At 44.0% G+C, this 21,458-nt stretch overlaps 1 protein-coding gene across 1 annotated transcript in view; it reads right to left on the reverse strand.

Annotated features, from left to right (window-relative positions):
• Positions 1-21,458, reverse strand: part of DDX24 (DEAD-box helicase 24) — a 133,992-nt gene that overhangs the window by 50,259 nt on the left and 62,275 nt on the right. Inside the window, exon 4 of the mRNA XM_069637982.1 lies at positions 7,693-7,846. Within this exon, the coding sequence (XP_069494083.1) occupies positions 7,693-7,846 (154 nt within the window). The remainder of the gene's footprint in view (positions 1-7,692; positions 7,847-21,458) is intronic.

Genomic DNA, 21,458 nt, shown 5'->3' on the forward strand with positions numbered 1-21,458 from the left:
TATTAGTTCATTCAGGATCTTGAACAGCTCCCTAGAGTTAGATGATGCACCATTATTCCTTTTCGCTTAGAACTTTTTTTGCTTCGGAGATGGCCAGTTTATGCATTTTGACAGCTGCTGAGTATCTAGCCTTATCGTCTGGAGACACTTACTTTCGCCAGTTTTTAAATGCTTTATCTTCCGCAGATTTTGATTTGTGGACGTTCCCTGAATACCAGGGTTTAGAAGGCTGCATCCATACCAGTCTTTGTTTTAGTGGTGCCAGGTCGTTGACTACCAGCGTCAGCATATTTTCATGTGCGGCTGCCAGTTTAGTTGCTGATTCTAAACAGGAGAGATTGTCAAAGACAACTGTCCAAACAAGAGACCAGATTTTAAAATAAAAGCTTTCCCACTTTAACATGCAATGGTCCTGGGCATATGAAAGTGTTGCTGTGGCTCATTTACCATATGTGCTAAAATTGGAAATTCTTTGAACAGACTAAGTGTTGGAACTAAGGGCTAACACAGACGTGATACACATGAGACGTACCCCGGCTTGAGCACAAAACAAAGATTTCCAAAAATATGGTTCTTAGTTACAAAACCTCATTTGAAGAGTACACTTTGGATATTTCTAAGCACAGTGTAAACACACGTCAAAGAAAAGACTTCCCGGCAGAACAAAGATTTTATTGGGTTTGGGGGAATTGATACCACACGTCAGAGACAGCTCTTCACCAGCTATGCCTCTAGAAGAGACTCATTAACAGAACCCTGAATAAGGTACTGAATTCTTTAAAAGGCACGTCAATTCCTAGTTTCATGGCATAACAGCTGCATTTGAAGAGTATTGAATGTTATTCTCAAATGTTTACATCCATCACAATAACAGTAAACACTTTGACCATCTCCAATGAGATTTGTGAACACAGTGGTGGTGCTCAAAACAAAAAGACCTCCAAGTTGCACCGTCAGACTGGAGACTGTAAGGGTGTCGAAGAAGGAAGCCGACACAAGGATGGCATGTAGGTTGCTATAGACTCCAATTTGAGGTGAAAAGGAACCCCACTATCCCCATCTCTAATTGGGGCTTCCCTGCCTCAAACTAATACTAAAGGATCTGTCAGAATGTCTGTGAAAAATCAAACTCCACCGTCCTGTATCACAACCTACTTCTAGCCCTTAGACTACAACTAAAAAAACAATATAAGCCAACAGAAAGTTCCCTCTCCATGAGAATGACTCCCTTCTCCTGGTATACAGTGGTTTTCCCAAAATGTCCTCTTGAAATGATACCAGGGAGAATAACTCCCTTTCCCCTGGCATGTAGTTTCAACACCTTGCACACTCAATTGTATGGATCAGGAGAATGATGCCCTTCTCCAGATACTGGTCTGCACTCTTCAAGGTAGTTCATAACAAGGCCAGGGCCGGTAATAACTCCCTTTCCCTGGCGTCTCTTCAGTGTACTTGAAAGGATTCAATTAACTTGCGAGGACTCCCTTCTCCTGGTGTTTGAGAGTTCGTGTTCAGCTTGGGTTTTATCTCGACACTCTCACTATCTCAGCAAAGTGCCAAGTCCTTCTCTGGATTCCAGTGGGCTTATCTCTGCTGTGAGAATGGTTTGCTCTGATGCTTCTCTGGTGGTCAGTGGGCTTATCTCTGGCACTGCTGCGAGGAAGAATTCTTCTGAAGCATTCTTTGCTCCATTTTGGGTCCCCGACCCGCCTCTTGATGGCCCTCCGATAGGCTTTACGATTTCCCTGGCATGAAGCAGAGACCTCTACTCGACCCACGTGCCTAGCGGTCTGCCCATACTTCCCGTTACCTTCTGGAACTTGCTTGCACAGTGCCGCTCTCTCCAAGGAATGGGGTCAGTCTCCTTCTTGCAGCCGCCTGCTTCATTACTGCTTTGGCGGCGGTTCGGCGTGTTGTGGCTCCATGCAGTCTCGGCACCGTTCGGGGGCCACGCGGTCCACATCCTCCTGGAGGTCATGCTGCTGCCTCGTCCGTTTTCAGCTGGGCTTGGTCCTACCGACGCAGAACCCGTCAAGGACTCCCTCAGCCACTCGCCAGCGTCCTCTGTAGAGCCCTGTGCTCGCAGACTTTGAATCTTGCGGGTTCTCCAACAAGGAAGGAAGATAGAGAGTTCTCCTGTTTCCACTCAATAGGGTTTACTCCGCCGCAGTGTAACGTCAACACCGGTTGTCAATGGCTCCTTGGTACTCTTGAGGACTCCTATGAGCCACCTCGTCTCAGTACTAGTAGAGTCAGTAATGTTCATGTTTTCTGTGCTCTTCTTCATCCTAGTATTTTCTGTCTTGGTTGTCCACCAGGTACTTCATAAATACATTGGTCTACTCTCAATATAGTGGTTTGAAATGGGGGGGTTGGGAGGGCTGAGGAACGTTGAGAGTTGTGACGTTGTTCAACAGGTTGTACCCCAGGTGGTCGTCCTTATCCCCAGAGGTGTATTAACTCCCCCATGAGGTCCTCCTGCATTAAACCACCCCTAGGGGGACTATTGGGTAGCGGCCGCACCTCCCTAACCTCTTAGCAAAAGGGCTCTTCCCTGGGGAGAAGCGATGATACCTTTTAATCATCACAAAACATGGGGATGCTCAGGTGTAACAATGAAATCTTTTTAAATTAATGTCCTCTCAAATAAAATAGAAGTTAGAATTTCATACATGGTCCTCTCCAAAATAAATTGAAGACCACGATTAATCGCTCGCTTAAATGTCCACATGCAAAAAAAATCATATCACTTTTATACAAATCAGTCATTTTAGAACAACCCAATAATAAGTGTCTAGGTGTTTTTATTTAATCTTTGCAAAATCGGCACAACTGATTTTCGAAAGAAATATTCTTCCAGGGACCTATCCTGCTAAATGTCAGATGTTGTTCTAATCGAAGCAATAGAATAAATATTTTGATCCCATTATAAATTTTCCTTAATATATTTAAAAGGTATATTTTCAGGAAAAGCTTGTTTAACAATCTCTATACCTCTTTCTGATTGAGAATTCTCAGATTAGCTCAGTCTCAGAATGGGGCCTTTTGTTTAATCTCCTCAAATTAATGGAATAAGTAATTTTGTATCCTATCTCTTCATAAAAGATGAAAACATCTTTTAGCCAAGATTTAAGAGCTTCCAGACAGACACAGATTCAACATCTTATCGTTACCTTCTTCAATTAATATCTTCATTGAAAGAATTCCCATGGCTATTTTCTTACTAGTCTGCATGACCATAAATCGTAATTTGCTACGTATAGCCTCAATGGGGGTTGAATTGGGCAACCCCAGCGTGGCACACCTTAGTTTCCCCTCAAACTTGGGGAGCCATGATGTTTCCTTAACAGAGTATATCTCCAAACCGTATATTACACTGGGTACTATACTAGATGTATATACTTCTAGCAGGCCCTCTGTGGAATAACCACCTTGGTGCACAGTAACATTTAGCCATTACCCGAAACGTACTAGTGGCTAAAGTACTAGTATTACACATACCCAAATACAGTCATTAACAACATCTAGATTTCATTTGTTAATTTCCAGGTGTATTTATTAGGCTTAAACCCTGTTCCAACGACCATCATTTCGTAATTAATACACAAATGATTATTTCCCGCATGATTTTCAAGCGTCATGAGGCACCTCTGTAATCCTATTTGGGTGAGGTCTATCAAAACGGTATCTGCCACATACATAAGGCAATTGACTTGATGGCAACCTACATGGATCAGAAAGTTCTTGCGATTATCAGTTCCTTTTTTTAAATCAGCAACAAAAGTTGAATAAAGGTGGGTATAACATACTTGATATTAGTATCAATAGCCAGGCCCAGTACCCCTTCCAAGTTAAACCCAAGCTGTACCCTGGTATAAAGAGATTTAACAAAGTGGAAGGTCACCAAACCCAATCCCCCACACATGTAAACGTTCCCATAATATCAAACAGTCCACTGTGTCAAAAGCCTTTTGATAATCAACAACAAAATAAAATCTAACGTATCCACCCCCTTAATACTTGGGGTTTTCCGCATCAACTAATTCAGGACCCAAAGATTAGCAGTTGTTCCCACCCCTTTCCTGAAACCAGTCTGACGATTACCCAAAATGTTTTCTCTCTTGATCCAATCATTAATTCTTTGTAGGATAAAAACGATTTTCTTTTTAGCAATAATAAGAGAATTCTCAGGTTTCACTTGAGGTCCTCTTTTATATATCAGTAGGAGTATCAATTTAGTCTAGCTAACAGGGACTTTACCTGTATTCTCCACTATTTTAAAGATGGTCTGGATACTAGCACTCCATCATAGCGGGTCCTTTTTGCCTTTTTGATTAAGACAATGGCCAAACCATCATGCCCAGGAGCCCTAGACGGTTTCATTTTTTTATTGCACTTTCTAGATCTACATCCAAAATAGATCATGTATCTACTTTGGGGCAATTACTCATATTCAAGGGCCACTTTCAACCTATTTTCACATTTGTAGATTTTCTCAATTATGTGCTTAGCCCAGCCCCATTCAGATATAGGGTTAACCTCTATATAGCATCGTTACTCAATAATTGATTCCGCTTTATCAATGACCAAAATGTCTTTGTACCATTGGTTCTAAGGGTACGAAACAACCCACTGACTGGTAGCAACAGAACCCTTATGCAGCCTAAGCCAATTCTTATACCTTGTCTTAAGTCGAGTAATGTCAATATATTTCTCATGAGCAATCTTATCACCTTTTTTACCTGCATAATATGTACCCTGAGCAGTTTCTTTTTATCGATAATAGCCATGTCATTAACCCCTTAAATGCAGAGCTCTATGCAAGGCTATGCAAATAGGAAGAGTATTCTCATCTTTAGCACTTAAGGGGTTAAAATGATTATTCACATTCTTTATATAAAAGCATTTTTTTCAGTTTCCTACTTACATTCATGAAAATAGTCTTATAATATTTAATACTCATTAATACATTTAAAACTGAAGAAACCATCAAATAAACTATCTAAAACACATTAATGAAATGCACGAATATTACTCTTACTACATCACTCTGCTGCCCATACCATTCACATAATTAGTTCCCAGCTGACTTACTATAATACCTACCAGAGTTACATTGTAGTATAAAACCAATAGCAGTGTGGTCAGTTTGGCAGGCGTGGCAGGCATGTGCCTATATTCACTTATATTTTCCAACATCTCCTTAGGTAACAGTACGTAATCCAGGGGTATTTATCACCTCTGTGCCAAGAAGAAGGCAGGAGATTCCCCCACCCCTTATTCTGGCTCATAGGTTGACACAAATCATGAAAGAAAGCCAATTTCCAGGATTTTTTTACAACTCTTTCCCACTAGGTAAACTGTTGACACCATACAGATTATCGTCTAACAGGGGGGGATTACCATCAAACACATTCTTTTTCACAAACCTCTGGTAATTGATATATATTGGTGGCTGATCTCCTTTTTCAATATTTTCTAATGTCCATTGTTCTAATACCAAATCTATTCTATTAATAATATCAGACATTTTACCACCTGGAGGATTATATATATTAATTATCAGAATCTCACATCTCCTAGTTGCAGTAATTATTATTACTGGAGGTCAAAATATTAGAATGTATGGGTCCACAATCAAATTGTACCAGCGGTATAGTATTCTTTATTCCTATTATTAATCCACCAAAGGGTCACCCCACTGTCTGCCCTCTCTCTGGCTGATCTTATATCCATCTAACCAAAAATCCTCCGTCATCCAGGTCTTCTGAAGGAGAAAAATATCTGTAGATAGCAGGAAACCAAGGCCTTCCGTATTTCTCATGAACGATGCAAAATTCTGGTATTCCAACATAAGTAATTAATACCAGTTGATAGCTTATGGTTCATTCACAATACCAAATCCATATTGCTATTTACCGCGTGTTGTCTCACTGTATGTTGATTGAGCAGATCATCTTTTCTCATTGCGGGCAAACCTTTCCCCATTACTGCCTCAATGTATCTGTGGCACAACAGAGGGCTTTTCTGGCAATCTTAGCGTTTCACTCCACTTCTTATGGGGAGCTTCTCGCTTTCTCACCATCATATAACTTAAGGTCTTTAACGAACTTACATGGCTCAATCATTTCAACAATAAGGGATACTTAGTGGACTATAGCCCAATGATCTGAGATTGATTCGGGAACCTCCACCAATTAAATATCTTTAGTGGTAATTACCCTCAAGGTCCACAATCGTATGCAAGACAGTCAAAACGTTACTTGGTTCAACAATGGACTTCCGTTTGTGGCCTCAGGCTCCCAAATTTTAATATTGCTTGCCAAAAATGTTGTACTCCATTGTTCCTCCAATATTAAGTGTAACCCGTTAGTGACTGCATCCCAACATTGTCACTCCCAACATCCGCGTGCACCTACTCCACTCTATTTAGGTTTACAACCATCCTGGGGCTCATGCATCCTCATATTTGAACCTGGCAGAATAGTATCCGAAATAGTTTTCGTTGTCATCCATATTCTAAATGAGTAGATTGAGGTCTCTTATTTCTGTGGGCATTTGTACAGGTGGCTTTGTAGTAATGGTCTTTGTACACTTGTATAATTTCAGGTCGGGTGCGACAATGCAAAATGCTGCCTTCAATGAAAGGGTGGCAAATGCATCCATTTTCCAAAGGAACAAACATGAAAAAAACGCTTAGGACAGTCTGCAGTGTGCAACTGGGAGTGGGGGCAGGGGTGAGTAGGATAAATACAGATTCCCCGTAGGAACGGAGCAAGATGGCGGAGGAATCTACTGAATGGACGCCTTACTACGGGACATGGAATACTATCATGCCTCTGTGGGAGTTGAAGTAACGTGCATTAAAAAAATGGAACACAAACCATTCTAAATATTACACAGCAAAAAGTACCTTGGATGCAAGTGGCTTACAGGACAATTTTACTCCCCAAAATAGGTAAAAACTCCAAACAAAAAATAGGGAATAAAAACACCCAGCACCCCCCAAACCTCCCCTCCCCCCGCAAAAAAATAGGAAACCACAAACGCAAGTCCCCTGCTTCTGCCCATGAAGCACTTTGGATATGTTCAGGTCAGTTGTACAGCAGCAGGGCATTGCAGCAGGACAAAGTGCAAAGATTACTGTAGGATCTGAAGAGTAACTGCAATGTTCAAATACATGCAACTAAGTATAGCTTCCAAAAATCGGTTTTAGAGTTCAGGTGTGATTTTAGTCATCTAAATGACCCTCACCCCCCACACCGACCCCACCCACCCGTCCACCATGTGGAATGGGAGTTCGTTTTTTACTCACTTAAAATCAATTTACTCCCAACACAAAAACACAAAAACAATGCTCGTCTGTAACCAGACCAGCCATATGTAAATGAACCATTTGGAAAAATGTAAACCAGGGAGAACTTAAGAGAATAATACAAAGTCGCATGTGTATAGAAATGCGATCAAAGGTCTTGATTAAAATAAAGGCATGTACCACGTAACACCAGTGATGCCCAGGACGTTTTGTCTAACACAATGTGCTCCCTTTCCTACTTTGTGTAACTTGACCGAGCACACTGCTTTCTAATAAGCGGGAAAGGCCCAGTCACCCCTGTTGCATTATTAAGTAATTGCATGTAATCAGTGCTCCGCGTCATTCGATACCTTTTTCTGAAACAGAAGCCACCTCACCTGAGCTGACGAAGATTGGAGAGATGGGGGTGCCGGTCTTTAATGAGCTCCCAGAGGCGTCCTGGCGTCGCTATCACGATCTCGGGTCTGCGGTTTAGTACCCGTTCCTGTTTCTGCGCAGCCATTCCGCCGACTATAATTGCTGCTTTAATACCTAGGGTAGACGTGAGATGCCAGAATTAGAGGCCCGGTACCTTATTGGCATCGAGTTGCTTTTCAACGCTGCCAGTCCACGAGTTAATTACATTTGAAACATAAAACCAGTGTTATTTTACAGTACACTTCCTTCCCCCCCCCTCTTTCACACGCACATATTTAAATAAATACATTTCTTTCTAGCTTTCTAAAACTTGCTTTGGGACATGCACAGTATAATCCACTACTATATTGAGACAACATTTGCATTATGAACATTAACAACTTCACTAAACAAATATTTCAATAGAACTCCCACTTTAATAATTGGCAAGATGTTTGCATTTCATTTTAAGGCAAGAGCCCTGGATTCAGAAGCGATCGTGGATACTAAACACACAGGCTAAGAGTCAGACACATGCATGCACTCCAGAGAAAATTCAGAAAGTTGAACTTAGACCACAAAGCAAAATGCAATGGCACAACTCTAAGCTAGGAAGTGCTTCCTCTGCTTCATTTGCACCAAATCCACTGTACAAACCTCACAATTACTAACCAGAGCGAAAAAACGCCCACATGAATAAAGTGCCAATCAACCAGATAGCTCCCACAGACATCAACCAAGCTCACATTAGCCTCCGTACACTCTCTCATTAGCAAATACAGAAGACCGACCAAAGCGGTCACCTGCAGACCCTACCACTTTCAAACACACCTCGATCCTATTGCTGCCCTATACAAAGCCTGCTGGCCTCCATGCTGGACCTGCTACAAAGACAGTCAATTCAAGGGATTATTAGCAGTTCTTGCTGTAAGAGTCATACGCTTTCAAATTCACAAACTACGACCCTATTGTCTAAAACAATGCAGTTGGAGTACCTTGAATTCAACCGCACATGCAAATACAGGGACTGAATTTGGGGATTTGCCGACTACTAGCAAAAAATAAACTCCCCATCGGGCATAACCAGTTAGGCAGGATCTAACCCAGAGGAACCAGGCACTAGCAAATGTAACTTTTTTTAAACATGCAAACTTTTTGTCCATTTCATGTTATTTAATATGCTCTAAATGTCCCTTAAGTGTGTTCTTTACTGCCCTTTATATACATTCCCAAACAGACGTAGTTAAAATCACATAGCTAGATTTGTATGGCACTCCTTGCCCCAGAAGGCAAAAGTAGCTCCTGTTAGGTGTTGGTTTCAAGCTAACCAGGCTCCTGTTGGCTATACCCAGGAGCTAAATAGCTCCCTGAAATACACCACAAACACACTCAACACCCACAGAGCAGGAAGCCAGCCTGGTCACAATATAGGGCAACATTTTAGACCAGGTAACAATTCCCTGGCAATGCTGGCATTCACCAATCTGCCTGTTGTGTTTCACACGGTCCAGCACAACACACAGACAGAACCAAAGGCCTAAACTCATCTTGGCATGTGTACCTTCCAAGCTAGCCCCTTCTCACTGCAGACCTGCAACAGTTACTCCTGCAAACTCTCATTAGGAATCACAATTCATGGTTCTTCTCGGACATAAAACTGTGAAACTGTACCCCTTCACCTTCTGGGGAATACCCTTTTCTTTGGACTCTGTAACCGGGTCCTATATAGGTGATGGTGCTGTCCAGTGAAAAGGACCCTGATAAATTGCAAGGATTTCGTCAAACATTCCTGGAAGAAGATTATCCTGTCTTCTCAACACACAACTTTGGTTTCCACCAACTCAGCATTCATGTAGTAGTCTATGTGGAGGCCACATTCAGAGTCATTTAAAAGGTTACGTGAGGCCCAAAAGGGAAACCACCATGCTGACACCAACAGTGGTGGAAAGGGCATCTCAAAAGGGTTTACCATGTTTGGTTTGGTTTATTATTTGTAATGCGCCGGAATACCCGAGGGTAACAGGGCGCAGCAGATACAAGAATTTGCGAAGCTTAGTTACAGACAGTAAAATATATACATGGCATATACGCAGTCATAATGTAGGAGAGCACACAGTATATACATATTTAACAATTGCATAATCGGATGAAAGGAGGGAGAGGCGTCCTGGTTTAGTATGTTTAGATGGCGGCTGTCTTCAGCCAAGACATCAACTTGGAGAGGAAGTTTTGGTAGGGTAAGTCCATTCTAAGAGTGGGTGGTAGGGAGTTCCACAGTTTCGCCGCTTTCACTGGAAAGCTGTTGCCTCCTATGGTAGAGCGTTTGTAGTTAGGGACGGAGAGGCAGTCTCTATATGCTAACCTTGTCGGTCTCGAGGATTCCAGTCTGTGAAATCTGTCTGTCAAGTAGATGGGGGCCGCGTTATTAAGGGACTTGTGGGTGAGTGAGGCAGTTTTAAGGGAGATTTTGTCTTTAATGGGGGTCCAATTGTTCTGCTGGCTGTATACTGTTATGTGGTCTCTTCTGGAGATGCCCAACGCCGCTCTAAGTGCATTATTCTGGAGGGTTTGAGATTGCTATTAATGGCTTCGGAGGGTCCAAGATAAAGCGTGTTACAGTAGTCTAACCGGGATAGTATGAGGGCTCTGGCCAAGGTTAGGCAGCTGGTGATGGATAGAAAGGGTTTGGCTGTGCGGATTAATTTGCACGTGTAAGCCGTGGAGGAGGCTAGTGAGTTCACTTGTCTATTAAAGGAGAAGTTGGAATCCAAGTAGAAGCCCAGTGTTTTGACTTCATGTCCCACTCTGATGGTGTTGCCATCAATCATGAAGGAGGAGTAAGCTGGGCTTAATTTCTTTAGGCTGGCAGTGGTAACCAAGGTGATGAGTTCAGTTTTATCATCATTCAGGCATAGACCGTGGGTGGCCATCCATGCCTGGATGATGATGTAAACCCTATTCACCAAGGCCAAATCCTTTCCATAATCTCCAGAAAGCGGAAGGAGGATCAGAGTATCATCTGCATAGTTAGTGTAGGTGATACCGAGATGATCCAGATCACCGAAAAGGGGCTTGGTGAATATGTTATACAGTGTAGGGGAGACACAGGAGCCCTCAGGTACCCCACAGGTGATGGGTATAGGGTCTGCAGCATCTATGGGCGAAAAAACCCTCATGGTTCTGCCATCGAGGAAGGATCTAATCCATGTAATGGCCTCGGGGGAGAAATGGGCAGCCGTGTGTAGGTGGGTGCAAAGGACTGAGTGGTCGACCAGGTCGAAAGCTGCAGAGAGGTCAAGGAGGAGGAGTAATGCTGCTTGGCCATTGTCTCTGAGCAGATCGATCTGTGTTTTAAGGTCGATGAGAGCTGTCTCAGTCCCATGTTGGGGTCGGAAGCCTGATTGTCTGGCTCCTAACAGGTGGTGTTCTTCCAAGTGCTTCTGAATTTGAACATAGGCTACCTTGTCCAGGATTTTCAGGAGGAACGGTACCGTTGTTATGGGTCTGTAATTAGAGGGGGTAGCTGGGTCAAGCGTAGGTTTTTTTTAGTAAAGGTAGAACCCAGGATTGTTTTAGATTAGTTGGGATGGACCCAGTGGCGAAGGAGGCATTCATTAACTTTGTGATAAATGGGGAGAGGTCACGGACAGCGTCTTTTATAAGCTGAGCTGGGTTTAGGTCTCCCTGGCAGTTAGAAGGCTTCAGTGACAAGATGATTTTCTCGACTTCGAGGATGGTCACTTTTGTGAAATTGAATCGGGTATGTTCACTAGTAGTCTGCTTCTCTGGTAGCTTGGACAGGGCAGGGTTATTCAAAGATGCTTTTTTGCAGGATATTTTATTTTGTAACGTGGCGATTTTGTTAGCTAAGGCATTTTGGATGTCGGTGCACCAGTTCTTATCCTTGATGCAGTTGTCTGGTGGTGCTATAGGGGTTTCCACTTCTTTCAGAATAGAAAATAGTTCCTTCATGTTTGAACTGGCTTGGGAGATGCGGGAGTCAAAGGATGTGCATTTGGCTAGGAGGATTTCTTTTTTATACATGGCCGCTAGTTTGGTGAATTTGATTTTGTTGGCTACTGATGGGTCTCTTTTCCAAATAGTTTCACCATTTCTTTTTTTCTGTCTTAAGCTTTTGAGGAATGGTGTGTACCATTTGTTCAAGTGTGTTTTGGGATTGCTTGACCTAAGTTTGAGATAGGCGATTAAGTCCAGGGAGGTGGACATAATTTTATTATATTCCTCGACTAGGCTCTCAGGATTCAGGTTGTCAGGGAGTGAGTTAAGTGTGGGGAGAAGGTTGGGGATGAGTCTCTCCGCCGTGATGCTCTTTTTGTTTCTCGTGAGAGTGGGTGGGGCCCTACTAGACTGCATAGGAGGGGGTCTGGTGGTGGACAACAGGAATGATACCAGGTGGTGGTCGGTCCAGGCTAGTGGAGAGATGTCAGTGATGTTAGCTAGGCAATTATAGTCAGCCACCCAGTCAAGTATTCTCCCCTTGACATGGGTGGGTTGTAGGCTTTTTTGAGTAAATCCTAATTCAGTCAGGGTGTTCAGCGTGGTGATGGCTTCTATTTAATATGCGATCACAAAAGGAACCATACTGACACCACAGAGGTCAGTTAGCACCACTGAGAGGACACTAAAGAGCCATTCAGTCAGTGAGAGTAGAGTCTAGTCTCGACAAGTTGTCTGAAAGACTGAAGATCTCAGATCGCCCAAATGCCAAGTGAAGGACAACTCCAAACTCCAGTCACCTGAACCAAACATGGTTTTCACCAGTTTTTAGCTGCTGAAAGTCAAGGATCTTTAGCGGCAATGCACAGATCATCTCTGGAATCTCAACAGAACAAATCCCTGCATTGTGGCTTCAAAAACGACGAGGCATGGAGTATATATCGACTTATGGGCCGGGCAAAGGGCCTTGTGCTTAACACTTTACTGTACTAAGTGACACAGATATGGGGCAGTTGACCTAGGACCCGGCCACTTTTCTTTTAGAAGCAGCTTCAAACACAGCATTTTGTAAGTTCTCCAACATCGAGAAGAAAATCTTTCGGAAGTCACATGTAAAGAGAATTGCAGTGGTTTAGGTGGGAAGAGATAACCACGACGAATGGCAAGGATGTAAATAAGATGAGAGCATACCACAAAACTTTGTGGCAAAAAAATTCCACTTTCAACTATGATGGAGAAAAACAGGGCTTGAAAGAAAAATCAACAGTGTCACTAATCCAGATAGCTATTAGCTTTAAATCACCAGACCCACATATCCATTACCTTTCAGAGTTTTCCACGCTACCTGCTACCTTTGTTTTTAAAATTTAGTCAGTGAATATGTAAACACAAGCAACAGATACATTTTCAGTATGTAAGGCAACAGGTTTGGGGCAGTCAGTCTCCTGTAGGAGAGTGCAGTTTGACTCATTCTCCTAAAGCCCGAACCGACCAGTCAAAGGCAAGTCTAGCATGTAATGTACTGTGCACCAGCATTACCGGCCTTACCATAAATGCCAATGTATGTGGTGGATGAGGGGGACTTACTGTAATCCAGCCATAGCAGACTTTTAGCAGTCACGAGAATGATATTTTATTTACACTTTTTTTTATAAAGCATGATCTAGGCACAACATTTCTTTTTAATTTGTTTTATTTATACTTGAATTTAACTGGGTTTTACAAGTTGAATTTCCATCAAACTTTCTCTTTCTTTCATTCTTTTCTTTCATACTGTCTTTATCCTTGTCCTAGTTCAAGTTCCTGTTCGGTCGCTGTGTCTGGGAACCCGGTCCTATTTGTCCTTTGTCATTTATTATCCCCAGATAGTTGCCTACTACGATTACTGGTTTCCCATTTACACCGTTCATTAGATATGTCCACCAGTGTTCCTAGTCCAAGCTACAAAAGTATGTGAACAGGTAGCCCAGGTGGATCCTTCCGTTTGATGACAATCCTGTGCACTTAAGAAGCAGGTGTCTGAGTGTTTCGACTGCTCGTCTGGTCACAGAATCGGCATGTGTTCAGCCTGGCTTTATTGCCAAATGCTAAGATTTCATTTGTTTTCAAAACGTTGAGCCGTGCTCTCATGAAGGTCGATCGTAGCCTCTTGTTTGGAAACTTGACGAAAGTTTATCGGTTCGTTTAATTTTTGGGCATTGATTGGTAGGTGTGATGTTAGTTTATTTCTTGCTGCCAACTCCAGAGTGTTGCACCAATCTGATTCTTTGAGCTTTTTTGTAGTTTTCATTGGGTTATTGAATAGTTCCTCTTTCGAGCTTCCAATTTCTTCGAGTAGTGTTAGGTTTTTGCGAGTCCATGTTGCTAGCATTTTGTTTGATCCCTTGTTCATTTCGTTGTGGATGAGCTTGTGTAATCTTTGGTTTGAGAGACAAATTTTCCTGAAAAACATTAAGCCGTTGAGGTCCACTGTGCCTTTTAGAGATGTAAGACTTAGTTCTCTCCTGGTAGAGGCAACTGGAGTGGGAGGGAGGCAGGCGTATTTTCCTCCAGAACAAGTCTTCAAGTTTTTTCCAAATGTCCAATGGTATCGCCCGCATGGCCTCGGCTCCGTAGACAATTGCTGGTACCACTTTTGGTAGCGTTTCTTGCATCAGTGTTTCATGGGGGTTTCTGTTGATTGCGACGCCCAGATATCTGAAGGAAGTAACTTTTTCAAGGCATTCTTCTGTTAGTTGCCAAGATGTTTCCCTTCTCTTCGCCGTTTTCTCTAAAATCAACACTTTGGTTTTGTTAGTGTTGATTTTCAAGTCGTTAGCTTGCAGATACTCTTGGAGATTATCCAGTTTTCTTTACAGACCTACGGCGGTTTGATCAATTAGAATGATGTCATCTGCGTAGAGAAGTCTGCTGATTTTTTTGTTGCCCACAGTTGGCGGGAAAGCTCTGACGGTGTATTCAGAGTATTGGTAATCCCCAATGTATGCGTTATCCAGAGCGGGGGCCAGCGGACAATTCTTGTTTGACTCCTCGGAATGTATTTATTAATGTTCTTTGAGAGGAGGCCAGCTCCACTAAGGCGAACTCTCATGGAAGTATCCGTGTATAGCACTTTAACGGGGGCCAAGATTGACCCCGGACAGTTCCAATTGTTAAGCTTCTCCCAAAGTTTTTCTCTGTTAACTTTGTCGAACGCTTGAGAAAGGTTGATAAAGGCCAGGAGTAGTCTTGGGGAGCCTTCCAGAACTTTAGCCTTTAGGATGCTTATAAGCATAATATTGGCTGATGTACCCATGTTCTTAGTGAAACCGGTTTGGAAAGGGTCGTGTCCTTCTGAAGATGTTACCCAAAAGTTTGAATTTGTCCAGAAGGAATGATCCAAAGATTTTCCCGATGTTGTCCAGTAGGGCAATGGGGCAGTAGTTGTTGGGTCCCCTTTGTCCCCTTTTTTGTAGATTGGCACCACATTTGCTGTTTTTCATGAGCGAGGTATTGTGTTCGAGTTGGCGCAAGTTTTAAAGATTTCAGCTATTAGGATGGCCCAGGCGTCAGTATTAACTTTCAGATCCACATTTGAGAGCCCGTCCGGGCCAGGGGCCCTGGAGGATTTTAATTTATCAATTTTGAGTTCAATGACAGATTTGTCCTCTCTATGTCCCAATGGTCTGTGCAGGATTGGGAAACAGAAAATACTGATGGTAACGGGCTAAACAGGTTTGAGAAATAAGATACCAATCTTTCTCATTTACACTAGTAGGAGGTCTGATGTTGCCCTTCCACCAACTGTTATTAATGACCAGAAAGCTTTTAACTGTTTCCCGCTAAGAGTTCTTAACATTGTTTCAAAGTCTTCTTGGTACAAAGTAATTTTGTATGATTTTAGCCAGTTTTTGTAGTTCTTTATGGCTGTGGTTGCCTCCTCTTTGTTGGTCTTTGAGGGCAAAGTTTTGGCCTTCTTTAGTAGTTTCCGCATTTCTAGTTTTTACGCTTTGTGTTTGGTTGTTGATGTGGCAATGGCTTTTGTTCGTTTTGTTGCCACACACTGGGCACTGGTAGGGCATTAGCAAGGGGCAGTAGTCGATCTCGGCCTTTCCAGCACTCTCCGTATCCATCGCTTTTGCGTGTAGGTAACGTCTTGTGAGGTCTATGATTACCGAAGGTTTGAGTCAGAGACGGGTACCCCCTTTGTTTGTATCCAGTTTGGCCCACGTATGTGTTCGCTTGGGTGAAGTGTTTTGTTGCTCCAGTTCCCAAGTCGCCTTCAGGAGATTGTGGTCACTGTTCGTAGTATGCGTTAACTCGAAAGAGGTTACCCTTGCCAGTAAATCTCGGGAAATGTATATGTGGTCCAGGGTGGCTTGGCGGCCAGCTTGTTCCCAAGTTGGAATGGAGGACGATGTGAGCTTCTCGAGGCAGTGAAGATTGTGCATGTCGCTGGCCTCCATGGTAGCAGCCCACCATTGCCCTCTGACTGCAACATCCAAATTTAACGGTCCTGTACGTTTAGGTCGCCACATATTACAGTATGTTCAATTGAGTGATCTTGCCTTGAGTCGTCAAGTAAGGCTTCGATCTTAGTGATGAGGAGGTCAGTTGTCAGTTCTTTGGGGTTCCAGTAGACGCTGATCACCAAATAGGTTTTCGTCTTAGTTGCAACATTGAGAGATTTGGTGGGGTTCCATGAGATTGTAGTTGCCAGTATGCGAGGGTCATTAGACTGTTTTCCTGGTGGAGATCCCTGCCTGTGCGGATGGCTGTGATCAATCCAGCTGGTGGTCTTCCCAGAAGACCTTGCATTGCCGGAGAAAAGGCAATGTTGCAGCTGTAGATTGATGGTTTTTTCGTGGTCCATGTCTCGAAGGCACAGAAGGTAAAATGAGCCCAGGTTGACATCAGAGGTGTTCATCAAATGAGAGAAGCTGTGCGTGTTTCACGATCCCATAGTCACGTGGTTTGATGGACAGTTTGAAGCCACGTTTGTTGGTTCTTTTGATGCGCAAGGCAAGTTATTTAGTTGCTAGGATCTGTGGTCGTTGGCCAAGGTTTGCGGGAGCCAGGCCCAGGTCCTTGAGTCATTGTCTCGAAGGCTTTGCTGCAGAGCATGGTTTGCTTCGGTGTGTGTTTCTGGGTTTTTCTTGGTCAATCGTTATAGTCCAGTTTTTCTGAGGGCTGTGGGGCACATGTTCGTTCTCGAAAGAGTGTTACGCTCACCTGGTATCCACGGGGACGCCACCCAGTCCTGGTTGGATGATTTGCACTCTCAAACCCTCTCCCAGTCCCTTGGTAAGGCCTCTGGTTAAAGATGGGTCTGCAATATAGGAGAGCTAGATTAAATACCAGATTGTCTATGTTTTCCCACCTCCCTTGGCCTCAACTCCTTCCTCCCCTTTGGGCCTTCTCCTTACCTTAATTTTGTAAAAGGTGGATTCTCCGTCCTGCTCCTCGTGGCAGGAGAGCGTAGATGTGGGGGGGGCGAGCAGCGACCAAGTTACTTCACTGGTGCAAGCCCCCCTGTGGGAATCAAGGCCTGCTGCGACTCCGTAGGTTTGCTGCTTTACAGTCTTTATATGCAGTTCTTATGTTCCTCTTAGTTCGAATAATAATGTCTTGCTTCTTTCCTTTTAGGTATGGAAAGGTATTTTGGTGTTGTCATGCAGTTTGAAGATAAGCATGGGCCGGTAGGCGAAAGCGCAGTGTGCGCAATGCTGTCCGGTGAGTAATGCGCAGCGCTGTTTTGCCTTTAATATTGCTAACCTGTCTCTTTTCTCTCCTTGCAGGTTGCGATCTTCCTCGCCGAGCGCCGTAATGTTCCAGCAATGATACTGACCAGGAGATGACTACCCAGGTAAGAATTGTGTGGCTTTCTTCATTCGGGAGGAAACGTGAGTAAACGCTTACTAATGCTGTCTTTCTTTCTCCTCTTTCCAGGCTATGGTATTCCAGGATGCATGCGGTGCCGGATGATTGACTTCGTACCTTCAGGTGAGTGGAACTGAAGTCAGCGATGGATTGAAGACAGGATACTGTTCCAGGTAAGTTTCGTAGTGTTCTTTCTCTCTCTCTCTCTCTGCAGGTCCTTGGTTTCAGGTAAGCTGGCATCAAAGAACTGGACACAGTGAGCGTTATGCTGCCCACAGCAGAATAACGCAAAGCATGTTCTGCTGTTTGGGTGCGGTTTAAATAGTCTCAGGTAAAGTAGTCCAGGTAAAATAGTCCCAGGCCTGCCACACCCAAAAGACTAGACCGCATAGCTCAGTTCCTTGTAACTGAGCTATGTGGGTGCCTCCATGTCGGCTGAACCCCGCCCACCACCCACCTCCCCCCCCGTTAAATGGTCCCAAGTAAATAGTCCCATTCTAATGTTGGTCTTCATGATGGTTATGAACCTGGCACCAAAGGCGCCAGGACTAACTCCAAGAGAGTCTTGGATGAGGTTTTAAGGCCTTTGACCTGGCCCTAACTGGAAGGCTGACTTGCCAGTGAGGGCCAGGGGCAAGGAGCAAGGGTCATTACAACAGCTCTCTGTGTTTGTTTTTGTGAAGGCAGGGGTTACAGTGTCCTGTTTACCTTTACTTGGAGAATCAAGCAAATCCTCCTTATTCTGTGTTTTAATCCCTTGTTTCCTTGGTTCGTCTCTGGAATAGCTACAAAGACTTCTCGTAATTGAAGGATGGCGAGGTCTTTTCCAGACAGAGTCGTATACCACCTGTCTGGCCAAAGTTGTTTGGGTGTCAGGACGTTTGTTACTTCTTTCGTCCCGAGTCCATGAGTAGTTGGTGGCCCGAGCTATCCTGTTGCTGGTTGCAGTTGACCTCTGTTGTAGAGGGCTCTATCTTTTTTTTTTCTGGATCTCTGCTTCTTTGTGGCGGAGTGCTGGTGGTTGATTTTGTTCAGGTCATAGCCAAGTGTTTATTTCTTGCTTCTCTCAGCAGCTTTTTTACCGATGAGGATTCTATGTGTAGGTATACACTGTCCGTCGAGTTAACCTATGTGAACTCGATGTCATCTGAGGTGAGCGTCCTCAGGGAAGGAATGCAGTGCAGGAGGGCTATTATCGTCTTCCTATTTAAAATGATGTGGTCTCCTTCTTCCAGCAAGTGTTCTAGTAAAAAAAGAGCGCGTTTTCGGTGATCTTTCTGCTCTCGCAAGTCTTGTTCTTTTAACGTGTCTGTCCCTCTCATAACCTGTGATGTTGTATTTGCAGAGTTTTTTTGAGCTGTGGGAGAGCTTCTTGACCTCTGTTTTGTGTGGACTTTCAATCTCCATCTGGGAGCCCACTGCATTTCCTGTCCACGGGCTCACCCAGTGTCTGTATCCACGTTTTCCTTGTTGAGGCCGCGGCTGTATGAGCAAACTGTAGGGAGCCCCCCTGAGGTTTTTTTGAGGTTGGTTGTAGCCTTTTTGAATGGTCTGGATTCCTCTTTCTTTGTTAGTATCAGATTTCGTTTGTCCTCAAGAGTGAGGAACCTTGGAGACTTGGTTTCTAAGATTGGCAGCTTATTTTCTAGTTCGCCAGATGACAGACTCTGAGGTGGGGAGACCGCTTTTCTTTTGCCCCGCAGTCTCTCCATTAATTCAGCTTCTGAGGCCCCAATGGAGTATTGAGTGAGGTCTAGTAGGGATTCCATGATTTCGCTTTCCGTTGGGGATGGAAGTTCCTTACAAGTGCCCTGAGTGTTGTGAATAAACCCAGTTGACAAGGGTTGCAGGTGTCTGCGTCCTTTTAGTGTTGTTCTCTTTTCAAAGAAGAGTGCAGGTTGTTTTAGTGTGGGAGTTTTTTGCGCTTCGAAGCAGTCTCGCGATTACATTGTTCCTACAGGTACTTTTGACCCGGGGACCGGTAGGTTGCTCTTTAACGATTTGAAGCAAGAGGTCATACACCTGCACTGTACAGCCGTTTTCTCTGGGCCGGTTTTGAACGGTCTTGAGGTTGGAGGTGGTTTTCTGATCTTGGCCTTGTACAAGGACCTTTGAGACCTGTTGATTGGTGAACTTGCCCCGATTCTTGCTCAGGATTGATTTGGCTGGTTTATGGAACTGAGGTTTCGGGGATTGGTTTGGCAGAGATGGTGGCAGGAACGTAGCCACAATAGGTTTGCCAACATGCCCCGAGTTGTTGGTTCCCGGGAAGAGGAATGGTATGGGGGCTGGTAGATCGGTTTGGGTGTGTACAGCTTCAAAGGACGACCTTATAGGATTCTGAGTGAGTGGCGGGCTCCTTTGTGATTGGTCTTTTGTTTTCATTTGCAGTTATGTAGCCTTCAAGGAAGGTTAGTCTTGTTTGAGTGTAGGCCAGCATAGTCAAGTGGTCTTTCAAGGGGTCATTCAAAGATTCATATAGTTTTGTGAACGGGGCCAGGGCTATGGTCAAGGTCGACATGATAGAGAACAGGTCCATCTTTTTATTTGGCATTTCGATTTGCGCTTATTGCGAATTCTCACTTTGTCTTTTACGTCTTCTTGGTGACTTATTCAACGGAGGTGAAGTTTCAGATTCTTGGTTTTCCGTTGTTTTAAGGGCTTTGTTATTTTCTGTGGCGACGTCAGGAATGTTTTGAAGAAGAGCCTCTCTTATCGGTCTGGCTGTGACGGACTTCTTCACTGGGCTAAGGGTGTGGTTAACTGTTGCCCTTGAGCTGTTCCCCAGCAATCTGTTTTTCTTTTCTCTTCTTCGACGGCGTCACTACCAAGGGTTCACTCATTCCCTCAATACCGGCTGGTTCCTCTCGCGTTGGTGCGATATTATTGCTAGCAGAGGTATTTGTGAGCAATGTAAGGCCCGAGGTTGCCTTAGACCGGGTCGGCCATTGGAAGGTTGGGTCCAAATGTGCCATTTTTTGAGCGAGGAAGTCTTGTTCTTGAGGTCGTCATACAGGTCTGTTTTTTGTTTTGGAGTAGATTTAATCGGCTTTGGAGCGGGTAGTGGAGTATCAATCTCTTCCATAGTGCCTTCCAGTAAGTCCGAATCCGATATCTCGTTTCTTTCGCTTGGTGTAGTTTTGTTTTTCTTTGAGAAAACATTGATAAGGGCCCTTTTTCATAAGTTGAGAGGTTTGGTTTGAGATTGCCTTCTTGTCTTTAGTTTTCGTGTTTAAAGGATGAGCTGTTGGTGAGCTTTTGTGGGCACAAAACCTGTGGAGGTTGATGTCAGGAACCTTGCTCATATTTGCCCACTCTTTTTCCAGATCGTGTGGTGGTTTAGACAAGCATTTTATTTTGTTCTGCAGGCATACCCCTTTTGCGGAGGAGTCTTGACTTCTTGTCGTTACGTCAGTTCTCTTCTAGCGATGGAGCATCTTTTGACTGTGCAGTGTCAGTTGTGCGCCCCCAAAACGTAATCATTTCGGTTTCAGAGTCTGAATCCTCAATGGTGGATTATGAGAGACCATTTTACGACAAGTTTCCATCAGGCTTCTGGGTAATGTTTGGAGGGCTCTTCAAGTCCGCCATAGCAATGACAGGGTGGATTTCAATTGCGATCTAGGCCATGTTCCTCTGGTCAGCGATCGTGTTTTGTGTCCCAGGAACTGTGGTCTTGCTGGAATTTGGGTCAGACGGCTGCAGGTTCCTTGTCTCCAACCTAGCCGTTCCTTTGGAGATCATGTCATGTTGACTACAGATATTATTGATGGTCTCAGTTTCCGGTAAACATTCCGGGGGAACTTTGTTTGGGTGTGTAGGGGCGGTGGTGTCTTCCGTGAGTCCTACCGGGACCACCAGGTGTGGCAGTGAGGGCCCCACCACTGTCGCCTCTGGAATATCTGCTTCTTGGTCCAGCGCCTTCTGTTCC

Source organism: Ambystoma mexicanum, chromosome 14, assembly GCF_040938575.1.
Source record: "Ambystoma mexicanum isolate Mex_15411 chromosome 14, UKY_AmexF1_1, whole genome shotgun sequence".
Classification (NCBI taxonomy): domain Eukaryota; kingdom Metazoa; phylum Chordata; class Amphibia; order Caudata; family Ambystomatidae; genus Ambystoma; species Ambystoma mexicanum.